Raw genomic sequence first — 17,259 nt, forward strand, 5'->3', positions numbered from 1 at the left:
TGAGGCCGGGCGTGGTGGCTCATGCCTGTAATCTCAACACTTTGGGAGGTCAAGGCAGGTGGATCACGAGGTCAGGAGATTGAGACCATCCTGGCCAACATGGTGAAACCCTGTCCCTAGTAAAAATACAAAAATTAGCTGGGTGTGGTCGTGGGTGCCTATAGTCCTAGCTACTGAGGAGGCTGAGGCAGGAGAATCCCTTGAACCCAGGAGACAGAGGTTGCACTGAGCTGAGATCATGCCATTGCACCCCAGCCTGGGTGACAGAGCAAGACTGTCCAAAAAAAAAAAAACCAAAAACAAAAACAAAAATTATCTGGGTGTGGTGGTGGGTGCCTATAATCCCAGCTACTCAGGAGGCTGAGGCAGGAGAGTCGCTTGAACCCAGGAGGTGGAGCTTGCAGTGAGCCAAGATCGCGCCACTGCACTCCAGCCTGGGTGACAGAGCGAGGCTCCGTCTCAAAAAAAAAAAATGAGTTGAGCTGCAGTTGGTGAGCCAATATAATGTTGTATCTTGTAGACATTTAATGAAGCACTTGTTTTGAGTTCTGCAGGTTTCTTTCTTTTTTTTTTTTTTTTTTTTTTTTTTTTTTTTTTTTGAGACGGAGTCTTGCTCTGTCACCCAGGCTGGAGTGCAGTGGCCGGATCTCAGCTCACTGCAAGCTCTGCCTCCTGGGTTTACGCCGTTCTCCTGCCTCAGCCTCCCGAGTAGCTGGGACTACAGGCGCCCGCCACCTCGCCCGGCTAGTTTTTTTGTATTTTTTAGTAGAGACGGGGTTTCACCGTGTTAGCCGGGATCGTCTCTCGATCTCCTGGCCTCGTGATCCGCCCGTCTCGGCCTCCCAAAGTGCTGGGATTACAGGCTTGAGCCACCGCGCCCGGCCGAGTTCTGCAGGTTTCTTGTAGGAAGTTAACAATTGGTTTTTCAGGTTTCAAGTATTTCTATATCCTGGAGATACTTGTAGGCTGTGGACACTCTGCCCATGTTGTCCAGTGGAGGAGGTGGTCCAGCGGCTAAATACGGGTGACAGGTGTAAGGAGAGTGGCCTGAGGCCGCTCTGTCCAGTCCCCCGCCTCTGGCAGGAGTCGCAGTTGATCAGTTTGACTCCAGGGGATCTGATGTATTCCTGGAGGAGCTTACAGCTTACAAGAGAGGAAATGCTTTAAGACTTTATGACGACTCGTCTTTGATCCAGGGATCCAGGGAATTCTTTTCAACACTAAATCCCTGCAACTGTAGGTTGAAGACAAGCCTGCTTCCAGATTCTGCTCTCACACCCACCTGAGGTAGCACCGTGGGGCACGGGAGAGACTGGGACAGTCACATGGAGTAAGCTTCGGGGCCCTGACGGTCGTGACCAGATTTATTTTTATTATCTTTTTTGAGACAGGGTCTTGCTCTGCTGCCCAGGCTGGAGTGCAGTGGTGCGATCTTGGCTCACTGCAACCTCTGCCTCCCGGGTTCAAGCGACTGTCTTGCCTCAGCCTCCTGAGTAGCTGGAATTACAGGCACCCGCCACCACACCTGGCTAATTTTTGCATTTTTAGTAGAGATGGAGTTTCACCATGTTGGCCAGGCTAGTCTCGAACTCCTGACCTCAGGTGATCCGCCCACCTCAGCCTCCCAAAGTGCTAGGGTTACAGGTGTGAGCCACCACGCCTGGCCATTTGTGACCAGCTTTTTTCCCTCCCAGGTGGGGAACACGAGTTCTCGTTCCCTGTCCCGTTCATCATTGCCGTCACATCTCCCAAGCGTGGAGGCCTGAGCTGGGGGCAGGCCAGGTTCAGCCGGATGGAGCCCTGGGGCCTGGGGTGGATTCTGATGTTTAGGCCATGCCTGTGGTCAGGCCTGTGTGTCTGGCCCAGCTCAGGAAACCATCTCTAGTTTTGGTATTTTTTTCCTGGGCACCTTGGGCAGTGCTGTTGTGTCAACTTAGGGAGTTCACCCACACCTTCCTGGGATCGCTCTTGAAAGAAGTGATATCTGAAATGATTCTAGAAAGAAGAGTTACATGCCTTTGTCTCTTCCTGTCAAAGTTTTTTTTTTTTTTTTTCTTTTTCTTTTTTTTTGAGACGGAGTTTTGCTCTTGTTGCCCAGGCCCAGGCTGGAGTGCATTGGTGCGATCTCAGCTCACTGCCTCCTGGGTTCAAGTGATTCTCCTGCCTCAGCCTCCCAAGTAGCTGGGATTACAGGTGCCCGCCACCATGCCCGGCTCATTTTTTGTATTTTTAGTAGAGACACCATCTTGGTGAGGCTGGTCTTGAACTCCTGACGTCAGGTGATCCCCCCATCTTGGCCTCCCAAAGTGCTGGGATTACAGGTGTGAGCCACCGCGCCTGGCCTCCTTCATGTCAAAGCTTTCGTCTCCCAGGCTGATGGGAACATCACTGAGAATCCCCAGGGCTGAAAGCCATCTCAGCCGTCCATCCTTGCCCCTAGGGAGGCTGTTCGTCCCCCACATCGGCACTGACTCTTGGTCTTTCTCCTGAGCGGCAGACGTGCCACTGCCCTGTGCTGTGCCGCCTGGCACCTCACCCCACTTAGAGCAGTTCCTCACAGCTCACTTCTGTCCTCCTGGCTGTAATGGGAGCCTTTCTCCCATGAGACACAGAACAGTTGGCTTTTGGACATCTAGACCTACTTTTCAAACTGAACTGCTTGGAGATATTCTCAGGAATCTGCTGGTTCTACAAACACTTCTAAAGTTTGCATTTTCACTTAGACTTAAAAAAAAAAACTTCCATTTATAAAGACTAAACGTTTGGCCGGGCGCAGTGGCTCACGCCTGTCATCCCAGCACTTTGGGAGGCCGAGGTGGGTGGATCACCTGAGGTCAGGAGTTCGAGACCAGCCTGGCCAACGTGGTGAAACCTCGTCTCTACTAAAGATACAAACATTAGATGGGTGTGGTGGTGCACACCTGTAATCCCAGCTACTTGGGAGGCCAAGGCAGGAGAATTACTTGAACCTGGGAGGCGAAGGTTGTAGTGAGCTGAGATGGCACCACTGCACAACAGAGCCAGACTCTGTCTCAAAACAAACAAAAAGACTAAATGTTTGCAATGATCACTCCGAATTAAAAGATGTTCCCGTGGGATAAATACGTAAGGCCTGAAGCCTGCACTGCAAAGGCAGCCTATGGAACCACTGGAGTTGGGGGTCTGTGAGCAGATTCTCGGGAGTCTTGCGAGAACAGCTTTCACGATGAAGGAACTGTCCGTTACTCACGTTTGAAAGATGCTGATCTCCAGACCATTCTCAAATGCCATTCTCAGTCACCGCCAGCTGTTGATGAGGTTGTTATTGGTCCGTAATGCAATGAAAAGTGATGATACTTGCTGTACTGACGTGATACGGACGTAGAGCACATGCAGGCCAATGCTGAGCTCATTTCTCAAATGAAAATGAGGGCGCCCAGCCCTCCACCGACCTCATTGCACAGAGGTGGAGCGGAGGACCAGAGAGGAGAAGGCTGCTGGGCTGGCTGTGAGGGACCCGGACCGTTCATTTCTCCCAGCCTTTGAGGGACGGTGATAGTTGATGCATTGGTCTGACCTGACCCCTAGTGGCAGGAGAGGCCGCAGCTATCCCTGGCCGTCTTCGTGGCCCTGCCGCACCTGCAGGGAGGTACCTGTAGGCGGGTCCCCCTAGCGAGTGATGGCGGGTGGAGCCCAGCAGGGCCCCCACATAGAATCCTTGGTCTTTGGCGTCTTTGCCCCCTCCTTTTCCTCCTGGCAGGGGGTTGTGATGTCAAGATGGCCCCACTGTTTTAGGGGTCTGCGAGAGAGCTCAGGCCTTGTGCTTGTCCCTGCTCCACTCCTGGGTTGGAGCCACGGTCTCTTGGAGCAGAGTTGGCATCTGCAGGCATTTGCCCCGCTAGAGGGACAGAGGACCCAGTGGTGACTCCTCACACTTACCTCGCTGAGTCTGGCGGCTGCACCAGGGATAATTGAGGAGCCAGTGTCCTCCCTGACGCCAGCCTTTGAGGTTTTTTTTTTTTTTTTTTTTTTAAATGGGAACCGTGAAACTTCTTGGTTTCTTATTGTCCTTTGGTCATTCACCAGTTGAATTGTATTTTCAACCTAGACCACTTTTTAATATACAGGGACCCTTTTATCTGGAGCCCAGGGTCCTGGGTTTGGATCCTGGCTCCATCTCTTACCTGCTATGTGGCCTTGGGCAATAATTTACTCTTCAAAACCTTTTCTGTTCATTGCCTGTCCTCTCTGCATCTCAGAATTGTAGAAATTCAGTAGATCTTGTATGTGACGCTCATGAGACCAGATAGTATTACACAGCAGTTACTGTGTCCCACATGGACTCCTTTCTGGGAAAGAGACAGGGAGGAATACAATCACATGTCACTCAACGACGGGAAATACGTTCTGAGAAATGCCACTCGGCGTTTGGTCGTTGGGTGAACAGCAGGGTGTACACAGACCTGGGTGGTCTAGCCTCCTACACACGTCGACTGTAGAGCCTGTGGCTGCCAGCACAGACCTGGATGGTCTAGCCTCCTACACATGTCAGCTGTAGAGCCTGTGGCTGCCAGCACAGACCTGGGTGGTCTAGCCTATGACACACGTCGGCAGTAGAGCCTGTGGCCGCCAGCACAGACCCGCGTGGTCTAGCCTATGACACACATTGGCTATAGAGTCTGTGGCTGCCAGCACAGGCCTGGGTGGTCTAGCCTATGACACATATTGGCTCTAGAACCTTTGGCTGCCAGCACAGACCTGGGTGGTCTAGCCTATGACACACGTTGGCAGTAGAGCCTGTGGCTGCCAGCACAGACCTGGATGGTCTAGCCTCCTACACATGTCAGCTGTAGAGCCTGTGGCTGCCAGCACAGACCTGGGTGGTCTAGCCTATGACACACGTCGGCAGTAGAGCCTGTGGCTGCCAGCACAGGCCTGGGTGGTCTAGCCTATGACACACATTGGCTCTAGAACCTTTGGATGCCAGCACAGACCTGGGTGGTCTAGCCTATGATACACATCGGCTATAGAGCCTGTGGCTGCCAGCACAGACCTGGGTGGTCTAGCCTATGACACACGTCGGCAGTAGAGCCTGTGGCCACCAGCACAGACCTGCGTGGTCTAGCCTATGACACACATCGGCTATAGAGTCTGTGGCTGCCAGCACAGGCCTGGGTGGTCTAGCCTATGACACATATTGGCTCTAGAACCTTTGGCTGCCAGCACAGACCTGGGTGGTCTAGCCTATGACACACGTTGGCAGTAGAGCCTGTGGCTGCCAGCACAGGCCTGGGTGGTCTAGCCTCCTACACACATCAGCTGTAGAGCCTGTGGCTGCCAGCACAGACCTGGGTGGTCTAGCCTATGACACACGTCGGCAGTAGAGCCTGTGGCTGCCAGCACAGGCCTGGGTGGTCTAGCCTATGACACACATTGGCTCTAGAACCTGTGGCTGCCAGCACAGACCTGGGTGGTCTAGCCTATGACACACGTCGGCTGTAGAGCCTGTGGCTGCCAGCACAGACCTGCGTGGTCTAGCCTATGACACACATCAGCTATAGAGCCTGTGGCTGCCAGCACAGACCTGGGTGGTCTAGCCTATGACACACGTCGGCTATAGAGTCTGTGGCTGCCAGCACAGACCTGGGTGGTCTAGCCTACGACACATGTTGGCTATAGAGCCTGTGGCTGCCAGCACAGACCTGGGTGGTCTAGCCTATAACACACGTCGGCTATAGAGCCTGTGGCCGCCAGCACACACCTGCGTGGTCTAGCCTCTGACACACGTCGGCAGTAGAGCCTGTGGCTGCCAGCACAGACCTGGGTGGTCTAGCCTATGACACATGTCGGCGGTAGAGCCTGTGGCTGCCAGCACAGACCTGGGTGGTCTAGCCTACAACACACGTCGGCTATAGAGCCTGTGGCTGCCAGCACAGACCTGGGTGGTCTAGCCTACAACACACGTCGGCTATAGAGCCTGTGGCTGCCAGCACAGACCTGGGTGGTCTAGCCTCCTACACATGTCGGCTATAGAGCCTGTGGCTGCCAGGCCACAAAGCTGCACAGCAGGTTCCTGTACTGAATATTGTAGGCAGTTGTAGCACAAAGGCATTTGTGTATCTAAACATCTAAATACAGAAAAGCTACAGTAAAAGTACAGTATTAGAATCTTAATAGGACCAATGTCGTCTATGCGGTCTGTTGACTACAGCGTCATTGTGTGGTGCTTGACTGTATGTCAGAATGTAAATGATTAGTTTGAAATGTCATTATTGATGATGGTGTTGGCAACACACAAGGGCACCGAGAGAATGCAAAGATGATGACTTATTTATTTATTTATTTTTGAGACAGAGTCTCATTCTGTCACCCAGGCTGGAGTGCAGTGGTGCGATCTCGGCTCACTGCAACCTCTGCCTCCCGGGTTCAAATGATCCTTCTGCCTCAGCCTCCTGAGTAGCCGGGATTACAGGCGCCCACCACCACAACCGGCTAATTTTTGTATTTTTAGTAGAAACAGGGTTTCACCATGCTGGCCATGGCTTGTCTCAAACTCCTGACCTCAGGTGATCCACCTGCCTCAGCCTCCCAAAGTGCTGGGATTACAGGTGTGAGCCACTGCCCCTGGCCGAGATGCTGAGATTTATGGAGTGCTAACTAACTCAAGGAACCTGGCTGTGGCCAGGCATGGGGGCTCACACCTGTAATCAATCCCAGCACTTTGGGAGGCCAAGGCAGGAGGATTACTGGAGCCCAGGAGTTTGAGGCCAGCCTGGGCAACACAGGAAGAACCTCTCTCTCTCTCTCTCTCTCTCTCTCTCTCTCTCTCTCTCTACCTAGTCTATCTATCTTAAAAAAGGAAGCTCGCCGCTCCTCCAGGGACACCTCAGTGTGCCACCACACCTGTCCTGCCCTCAGTTGTTCAAAGGGCACATGGCTTTATGCTGCTTGCATGATGGGGTGAATGGAACGTGCTGACTGTTTTAATCACGCAGCAGGAAAACCATTGCTACGTGGTCCTGTGCTGTGGTGTAGAGCGGGAGTGAGAGATGATGTCCCTCCAGGGGGATCTTTGACTCAGATAAGAGAGGCCCTATCAAATCAGGGATATGAAGCTGGTGGGCTACACGCTTCAGTGTCAGTAGCTCCTCTGGGGGGCTGTCCGGTTTACAAATGGCCCTCCTGAGTCTGCGTCCCTTGTCAGGATAGAAAAGCAGGCAGGATGGGGTTCTTTGCTCTTCCCAAGCTTGGAGAAATCCTGACCTCCAGAGAGCGCAGGGAGACCTGTGGTTTGGGTTAGGAGCAGCAGTTCTGCTGTTTTCTTGGGACCCCTTTGCTGTAGACCCAGCTCTTCCTAAGACGCCTCAAGGCCGGGCACGGTGGCTCATGCTTGTAATCCCAGCACTTTGGAAGGCTGAGGCAGGTGGATCACGAGGTCAGGAGTTTGAGACCAGCCTGGCCAACACCGTGAAACCCCGTCTCTACTAAAAATAACAAAAATTAGCCAGGCATAGTGGCGGGCGCCTGTAATTCCAGCTACTCGGGAGGCTGAGGCAGGAGAATCGCTTGAACCCGGGAGGCGGAGGTTGCAGTGAGCCGAGATCGCACCACTGTGCTCCAGCCTGGGTGACAGAGCTAGACTCCATCTCAAAAAAAAAAAAAAGATGGTTCAAAAGGGGAAGGGAGGTTGTTTGTCCACATGAGACCATGTGTGGGTTACACATGGGGTGTGTGAGCCCACACATTTGTACAGGTGTGCACAGGTGTGAATCCAGAGGGGAAGGGGCAGGGCCCACGCCTTGATCCTTCCACGTCAGCTTTCTGAAGCTGGAGTTCTGAGAGCTGCCTCCCTCGACTAGCTCACACTGTGATAAGGAAAATCCATGAGCTCGTGTCCAAGGACGCCTGAGTGACTCGTGACTCAGTCAGCGTCAAGATTCCTTTCGTCTTTCCCCTCTGCCCTCCCTAGCTTGTCAGCTTTGTCCTTCAGGCGTGGCCCCTCGTGGCCCTAAGATCTCTGTCGTGGTTTTAGCAGCTGACATATTAAATCTCTTCTGGGAATCATTGAGAAAACCTTTCCCCAACGACCCCAGTGGATATTCCTCCTCTGCCACTGGCAAGAGGATAGGCTGACCTACTGCCTTAGGCAGATCATGACTCAATCCTGCGTCCCATGGAGGAGGAGGACACGTTTGGCTAGAACCTGTCTCTGCCAGTGGGGAGCTCAGGAAGCAGAGGGGTTGGTACTTATATGTAAGCAACAGATAATACTCATATCCAGGAGTCTTTGCCCTTGCGGAAGCCTAGACAACTGATTAATCCAGAAGGAGCACCCCACAGGCTCTGGGTCTTTCAGCCCTGCCCGATGTGAGGAATATGTCTTGGGCCTTCCTCAGGCAGGGACCGTGTCCTACACGTCTCGACTTTCCTGCTGCAGGTCTCCCAGTTCCTGGCACAGTGCTGGGTACATCAGAAGCCTGCAACAGGTGCTCGTTATTAACCGTAAGAGTAGCCACACTTACTGGATCGTTACGATGTGCTGGGTCCTCTCCTCAGAGCCCTGTGTGTATTCTCACAACTGCTCTGTGGTGTAGACATCAATATCTGTTTCACTGATAAATCTCAGAGAAGCTGGGTCACCTGCCCGGGGATACTCAGCTAATGGGTGCTGGAGTAGAGAGCCCAGAAGCCCGGATACAAATCCTGGCAGTGAAATCCTAAAGCCTCTGTGCTTTTGACTGCTGAGTTGCATTCCTGCCTGGCCAGATCCAGTGACTGACTGGATGATCAAAGGGTTACTGGAGAGAACCTCCTCTTCCTAGAGCTCTCATATCATCTTTGAAGGCCTTCGGAGCCAGAGAGAGCATCATCCAGGGGGCAGCCAGAATCCTCTGGGACTTCCTTTGTCAGGAAATCCTCCCTGAGGTCGAACCGGGCTCTGCTTCACCACACCACTCTGAGGGTGGTTGTGCCTTCCCGGGTCCATCCCTCCCGTGGCTCAGTGATCTTGGTTTTTAGCTGTTCTCACTCTCACATGTACTTTGACAAAGCCTTGACCGCCCTGGTGGTCCTTTCCTGGGTTCTTCACTATTTGCCAGTGTGCCCCTTGTTCCTGGGTGGCCTGAGCAGCTCTGTGCCCCCCGAGACACTGCCCTTCTGCCAGGCTGAGGGTACATCTCTTTCAGCAGCTGCATCAGACCGTAGGCCGTAGCGAAGGTGGGCCTGAAGCCCCTGCAAGTGGGAGGGGCGGCTCAATGCATGGCTTGTGCACGGATGAGTGAGACCCTCACACGCTTTCACCGACGGCCCGCATATTCCAAGTTGCACAGAGCACACTTAGGTATATAATCCAGTGTATATTACAGATGGAGGCTCAGTTTTCTGGAAAAGAGTCAGCCTGTGGTCAGGCACCTGCGTGTGCTGAATCCCCACCACGATGCTGGGTGTGAAACACAGAATTCCCATTTTACAGATGAGGAAGCTGTAGCTTAGAGAGGTTAGTGACTAGGTCAGTGTCGTACAGGTTTGGTAAACTCCAAGCCTCATTTTTCCTTACCTGTAAGATGAAGATAACAACCTTTGTCCACTTTGCAGGGGAGCTGGGGCACCGACCCCTCAGATTCCCTCCAGCCAGGGCTGTGCCTTGCCTCCACCCATGCCCAGAGTGTGGGGCAGAATATGGAAGCATCCTCTATAAGCTGGAGTAAATATAGTATGGGCCTCTGTGACTGTGTGTGTGTGTGTGTGCGCGCGCGCACGTGCACACACACTTGCTGAGGGCTGTGTCTACAGACCCCACGAAGAGGGCAGAGTCATCCAGAAAGCCCAAGTGCTGATTCTCGGGCCCTTGTTCTCTCCCCATAGAGGGCCATCCGTGTACGCAGCCACTCCATGGAGACCATGGTGGGAGGCCAGAAGAAGTCGCATAGTGGGGGCATCCCGGGCAGCCTCAGCGGGGGCATCTCCCACAACAGCATGGAGGTCACCAAGACCACCTTCTCGGTGAGTGCTGGCAGGCCCTGGGGCAGAAGTGGGTGCCGGGGAGGCACCCCCAGACCTACGGAGGAAGAGTGCCCCCACCCAGGCTTGGGCAGGTGACTTGATCAGGGCAAGCTGGATGATGGAGGGAAACTGAGGCTGCTTGGGGATGACCCTGACCCCGACCTCTGAAAATGGTCCTTTGGAGCCTGCATCCTAGACAGCACTTGGGGTTGGCCCAGATGGCGCTAGAAGCCATCCTGTCCTATTCTCTTGAGTTTCCTTGACAGCTAGACCTCCTCCTCAGGGCCGGCCCTGCAGTATCGTCCTGGGGTGTGTTTCGCTGCCCAGGGGCTTGGGACCCTTGCCTGTGAGAGGGGTGTCCTTGCTTTGTTATGATTAATGGCAGCAGGAGCCACCCCAGCTTACTGTGCAGGCACTGAGCTGAGTAACCTGTAGACACAATCTCACCTGCTTCCCATAGCAGCTGCCCGAGGTGGGTGCTAATGTGCTAATGTGTTCTCCTGTTCCCGTTTGAGGAAAAGGAGGCCTGCTGGGGTTAAGTAACTTGCTAGAGGCCACTCAGCTAAGCTTAAGAGCTGGAATTTGAGGCCGGACCTGATGGCTCACACCTGTCATCCCAGCACTTTGGGAGGCCGAGGCGGGTGGATCACAAGGTCAGGAGTTCAAGACCAGCCTGGCCAACATGGTGAAACCCCGTCTCTACTAAAAATACAAAAATTAGCAGGGTGTGGTGGCGGGCGCCTGTAATCCCAGCTACTCAGGAGGCTGAGTCAGGAGAATCACTTGAATCCGGGAGGTGGAAATTGCAGTGAGCTGAGATCGCGCCACTGTACTCCAGCCTGGGTGACAGCGAGACTCTGTCTCAACAAAACAAAACACAAAATCAGCTGGAATTTGAATGCAAATCTGCTGGATCCAAAGTCTATGCTCTTCATCACCATGTGTACAGTTCCCAAGGAAAGGGTCCTGCAGGCCTGTGAGTTTGGGCCTGATTGACTCGCACCAGGGGCTGGGGAGGGGAGGGAATCACATAGTTGAGCCTTTCGTAAAGCAAAGTGGGCTGGGCACGGTGGCTCACACCTGAAATCCCAGCACTTTCGGAGGCTGAGGAGGGCGGGTCCCTTGAGTCCAGGAATTCGAGACCAGCCTGGGGAATAAAGTGAGACCCCATCTCTGCAAAAACATGCAAACATTTTCCAAGTATGGTGGCACACACCTGTAGTCTTAGCTACTTGGGAGGCTGAGGTGAGAGCATCGCCTGTGCCTGGGGAGGTCGAGGCTCGAGTGAGCCGTAATTGGGCCACTGCACTCCAGCCTGGGTGTCAGAGTGAGACTCTGTCTCAAAATCTAAGAACTAAAGCAAAGTGGCTTTGGATTTGCTAGGATTTTCCTTTCTTTTTCTTCAAAATAGCAGAACCTACTCACCATGGTACTAATTATGAGTATTATAAATGGCCTCGCATAATTAATCTAATTGACTAAATATTTTCCTAGCTATTATCTTGTTCCCCCTGAAGGTGCATGGTGTGAGCAGAGCAGGGCCTTATCTCCGTCCTGTGGATGAGGAGACTCAGGTCGGGTCTCACCACTCTCCTGAGGTTCCGTAACATGTGCATGGCTGGAGCTGGGCCCTGAGTTGAAGGCTTGGTGGCCTCTAAAGATTGGTTCTGGGCTCCCGTCTGCCCTCCTCAAACTCCCACCACTCATTGTCCACTGTGAGGCCGGGCAGCTGTCCAAAGCAGATGTCTCGGCTGCCCCCCGTCGCCTGTTGGTGCCTGTGGCCCCGGCTTGGCAGCTCTCAGCCTGTCTCGTTATTGGATCACCTGCGTGGCTCCATTTGTTTGTGAGGAATGAAGGAGAGTCAGGAGTCCTCACCCTGCCAGTGATTTGCTGGATGACCTTGATGAAATCTCACTCTCTGGTCTTCAGCTTCCTCGCCGGTAAAATGACAGTTTGAACCAGGTCCCTCCAGGGCCTCCCTGGCTTTGTGCTTCTCAGTCTGTGTCCCCCTGGAATTGTTCTGACCTTCTCAATATGGTGGGCCTGGCCCTGTGTTCCTCCACCGGAATTGTTCCGACCTTCTCAATATGGTGGGCCTGGCCCTGTGTCCTCCAACAGTTGTGGTCTTTGGTGGATCATGACCTGGGACCACAAGGTTTGACTTAACAGAGGGAAAGAGGCTGTGACTGGCCTGAGTCTCCGGGTCTCAGCTCCAATTACATAGATCTCAACCTTCCTGGCTGTCTTGCTATTTTCTGGGGTCTCTTCCAGACCAGGAGCCATTTGTAGACCAGGGAGAGGGATGAGGGGATAGGAGAACGGTGTTTGGGCTGGGGGCATTCATTTTGGCGATTTCATCGGCAGCCTCCAGTGGTGGCGGCAACGGCGAAGAACCAGTCACGGAGTCCCATCAAGCGACGGTCGGGACTCTTCCCCCGCCTGCACACGGGCTCAGAAGGCCAGGGAGACAGCCGGGCACGATGGTAACTGTTGGGAAACCCCTACCCCAGCCTAACTTGTGGGGTCTGTCAACCCCTTCCACTGCTACAGCTGTTCAGTGCCCTACCTTGCAGGGAGGAGCTTTGCTCAGCTTTGGGAGATGGCCCTGCCTTCAGGCACCTGTGTGTCCCCTGTCACTCACTCAGCGCTTTATCCAAAGAGGCTGACTTGGCCAGTCTTTGCATGGGACTTTCCAAAGTTACTCTTGCAGCATTTTGACTCAGGCTAGAAACATTGCTTGTGTTCTTATTTCTTTGCCTCCTTTTTCAACACTCACTCAAATGGCCTGTCTTATGGGAGCCTTGCCTGATTCTGCCGGGCAGAGTTAATTGCATCTTCCTTTGGGCTTCTGAAACATTCTGTGCTTTTTTCTTTTTAAGCAACTCATATATTACATTACATTGAACCTGTTCTTGGTGATTGTCTTTCTGATTCTTTTAAAAAAATGAACACCCAGTACTTGTACATATTATTGGGGTACATGTGATATTTTGATAAAATGCATAATGGTCAAATCAAGGTAATAGAAATATCCATCATCTCAAACATTTATCTTTTGAGTTAGGAACATTCAAATTATTTTCTAGCTATTTTGGACTATGTAATACATTATTATCAACTATACTCACTGTATTGTACTATTGCACACTAGATCTTATTTCTTCTATCTAACTGTATTTTTGTACCCCTTAACCAACCTCTCTTCATCCTGCCCTTCCCTGCCCCTTATCAACCTCTGGTGACACCTGTCAACTTTCTCCACGAGATTCACTTTTTTAGCTCCTACATATGAGGGAGAACATGTGATATTTGTCTTTTTTTTTTTTTTTTTCCTGAGACAGAGTCTCTGTTGCCCAGGCTGGAGTGCAGTGGCACCATCTCAGCTCACTGCAACCTCTGCCTCCCAGGTTCAAGCAGTTCTCCTGTCTCAGCCTCCTTGAGTAGCTGGAACTATAGGTGCATGCAACCATGCCGGCTAATTTTTGTAATTTTGGTAGAGACAGGGTTTCACAATGTTGGCCAGGCTGGTGTTCAACTGCTGACCTCAAGTGATCCACCTGCCTTGGCCTCCCAAAGTGTTGGGATTACAGGCGTGAGCCACCATGCCTGGCCATGGTATTTGTCTTTTCGTGTCTGGCTTTCACTTAACATCATGACCTCCAGTTCCACCCGTGTTGCTGCAAATGACAGGATTACATCTTTTCCACGGGTGAATAATATCCATTGTGTATATACAAAACATTTTCTTTATCTACTTGTCTGTTGATGGACACTGAGGTTGATTCTGTACCTTGGCTGTTGTGAGTAATGCTGCAATAAACATGGGAGTGCAGACATCTCTTCCATATACTGATTTCCTTTCTTTTGGATATATTTACCCTGCAGTGGGATTGCTAGATCATATGGTAGCTCTAGTTTTAGTGTTTTGAGGAACCTCCATACTGTTGTCCATAGTGGCTATGCTAATTTACATTCCCACCAACACTGTGGGAGCATTTCCCTTTCTCTGCATCCTCACCAGCATTTGCAGTTGCCTGTCTTTTTGATAAAAGCCATTTTAACTGGGGTGAGATGATAGCTTATTGTGGTTCCTGTGGTGGGGGCAGATGTCACAGACTCTAAATTATTAAAGACAAATAATAACAGATGTCAGGATATGGAGAAATGGGAACCCTTGTTCATTGCTGGTGGGAATGTAAAATAATGCAACTACTTTGGAAAACAGTCTGGCAGTTCCTTAGAAGGTTAAACATAGAGTTATCACATGACCAAGCAATTCCGCTCCTCAGTATATACCCAAGAGAGTTGAGAACGGTTGTCCGTGAAAGAAAGTTCGCATTTCCTTGATAATTAGCGATGTTGAATGTTTGTTGACATACCTACTTGCTATTTGCATGTTTTCTTTTGAGAAATTTCTATTCAGGTTTCTTGCCCTTTAAAAATCATGTTGTTTGTGTTTTTGCTATTGATTTTTTTGAGTTCCTCAGTCAGGTTATTAATCCTTGGATGGATAGTTTGCAGATATTTCCTCCCATTCTGCAGATTGGCTCTTTACTTGGTTGATTGTTTCCTTTGCTGTGCAGAAGCTTTTTAACTCAATGTAATCCCATTTGTCTATTTTTGCTTTTGTTGTCTGTGCTTTTGAGGTCTCATCTAAAAAGTTTTTGCCCAGACAGACCAACGTCCTAAAGCATTTCCCCAATGTTTTCTTCTAGGAGTTTCTTTGTTTCATGCCTTAGATTTAATCCATTTTGATTTGATTTTTATGTATGGTGAGAGAAAAGGGTCTGGTTTTATTCTTTTGCATATGGTTATCCAGTTTTACCAGCACCACTTACTGAAGAGACTGTCCTTTCCCAATGTATATTCTCAGCACCTTTGTTGAAAATGAAATGATCATGTGGTTTTTGTTCTGTATGGTTAATGTGATGTATCACATTTGTCGATTTGTGGATGTTGAACCATCCTTGCATCCCTGGAACGAATCCCATGGTGAACTGATCGTGGTGAATGATCTTTTCGATGCATTGATGAATTCTGTTTGATAATATTTTGTTGAGGATTTTTGCATCTGTGTTTATCAGGAATATTGGCCTTTTTGTTGTATCCTTGTCTGGTTTTGATGTCTTTCTGATTCTTTAATCGATGAGCCCATTTGTTCTTTATTTTAGCAACCAACATTTCTTGAGTGGCTGCCATGTGCTGGGCACAGTGCTGAGTGCTCAGACAAGTGCTACAAAACATATAAGCCTGACCTCCAGAAGTTCACAGTCTTGTAAGGGAAAGGGCAGCATTTGATTGACTTCCAAATTCCCAAGTTGTCTGCCTATGCCCTGGGTGGTGGCATCATGTTCTGAAGTAGGGCTTGAAGGACAAGAGGCAGGGTTATGGAGAAGGATGAAAAGCTCTGTTTGGAACCTGTGCATGGGAGATTTTGTGAACCAACAGTAGAGATGTCCAGGGAGTGGTCAGAGTTATAGGTTTTTTTAAATTTTATTTTACTTTTTTTTAATTATTATACTTTAAGTTCTGGGATACATGTGCAGAACATGCAGGTTTGTTACATAGGTATACACGTGCCATGGTGGTTTGCTGCACCCATCAACCCGTCATCTAGGTTTTAAGCCCTCCATGCATTAGGTATTTGTCCTAATGCTCTCCCTCCCCTACCCCCAACTCCCCGACAGGCCCTGGTGTGTGATGTTCCCCTCCCTGTGTCCATGTGTTCTCATTGTTCAACTCCCACTTGTGAGTGAGAACATGTGGTGTGCGGTTTTCTGTTCCTGTGTTAGTTTGCTGAGGATGATGGTTTCCAGCTTCATCTATGTCCCTGCAAAGGACGTGAACTCATTCATTTTTATGGCTGCATAGTATTCCATGGTATATGAGAGGCCTTAACTAGAGAAGGAGAGTTGGGAGCCAATAGGGTAGAGGTACTGATTAACGATGGCTTAATTAATACGACCACCAGAGAGGCTGAGTAGAGTACCACATTTAAGGGCAGGTGGAGAAGGGAAGGTGGCGAAGCTGACTGGGAAGGAAAGATGAGAGAAGAGGGGGAGGGGATGGAGTCTCTGAAGCCAGAGGAGGAGAAATTCCAGGAAGGAAGAACATCTGTGTCAGACACACAGAGAAGTCCAGCACAGTGAGCCAAACCCCTGGACAGATTGACAGGAGGTTATTAGCAACCTCATCAGAAGTGCATTGAGACACTTCATACCTCTAGGATAGCTTTCATCAAAACGACAAGTGGTAACAGAAGTCAGAGAGGATATGGAGAAATGGAAACCCTTGTTCATCGCTGGTGGGAATGTAAAATAGTGCAACGACTTTGGAAAACAGTCTGGCAGTTCCTTAGAAGGTTAAACATAGAGTTACCATATGACCAAGCAGTTCCGCTCCTAGGTGTATACCCAAGAGAGTTGAGAACAGTGGGCCATGAAAAAAAGGAGTCCACTAGTACAACTAGACACAGATACTCATGGCAGCACTACTCGTCATAGCCTAAAGTGGAAACAGCCCAAATGTCCATCATCTGATGAACGGATAAATAATACACCATCTATCCATAAAATGAAATATTACTGCAGTAAAAAGGAATAAAGTCCTGATACAAGCTACAACATAGACAGACCTTGAAAACATTATGTTTTAACATTTCAATTTCAATGTTAACATTTCAGTGTTAAGTTTAAGAAGCCAGACAAAAAGACCATAACATATTATATGATTCTATTTACATGAATGTCCAGAAGAGTTCAGTCTACAGTGATGGCTTAGGGATTGGGTGGGAGTTACGGGGAGAGGACTAAGGAATGATTACAAGTGGGTCCAGTGTTTCCTTTAGGGGACCAAAAGGGTTCTAAAATCAGATGGTGGTGATAGTTGCACAACTCTGAATATACTAAAAGCCATTGCATTGTATGTATACTTTAAATAGGTGAATTCTGTGGTATGTAGATTCTGTCTCAACAACACTATTATTTAAAAAGTTCTTTGACGGTGGTTCATGCCTGTAATCTCAGCAATCTGGGAGGCTGAGGTGGGCAGATCACTTGAGGTCAGGCGTTTGAGACCAGCTTGGCCAATGCAGTGAAACCCCGTCTCTATTAAAAATACAAAAAATTAGCTGGGCATGGTGGTACGCACCTGTATTCCCAGCTACTTGGGAGGCTGAGGCAGGAGAATCGCTTGAACCCGGGAGGCGGAGGTTGCAGTGAGCCAAGATCGCACCACTGCACTCCAGCCTGGGCGATAGAGGGAGACTTGGTCTCAAAA

The 17,259-nt window shown here is 50.3% G+C and overlaps 1 protein-coding gene across 8 annotated transcripts in view; it reads left to right on the plus strand.

Annotated features, from left to right (window-relative positions):
• The window catches only part of LOC105471797 (RAP1 GTPase activating protein 2), a 293,214-nt gene that overhangs the window by 267,436 nt on the left and 8,519 nt on the right, over window positions 1-17,259 (plus strand). For all 8 annotated transcript variants that reach the window (XM_071082129.1, XM_011724558.3, XM_071082128.1 and 5 more), the window contains 2 exons: window positions 9,844-9,981; window positions 12,346-12,464. In XM_071082129.1, the coding sequence (XP_070938230.1) occupies window positions 9,844-9,981; window positions 12,346-12,464 (257 nt within the window). The remainder of the gene's footprint in view (window positions 1-9,843; window positions 9,982-12,345; window positions 12,465-17,259) is intronic.

The sequence above is a fragment of the Macaca nemestrina genome, chromosome 17 (genome assembly GCF_043159975.1).
Source record: "Macaca nemestrina isolate mMacNem1 chromosome 17, mMacNem.hap1, whole genome shotgun sequence".
Lineage (NCBI taxonomy): Eukaryota > Metazoa > Chordata > Mammalia > Primates > Cercopithecidae > Macaca > Macaca nemestrina.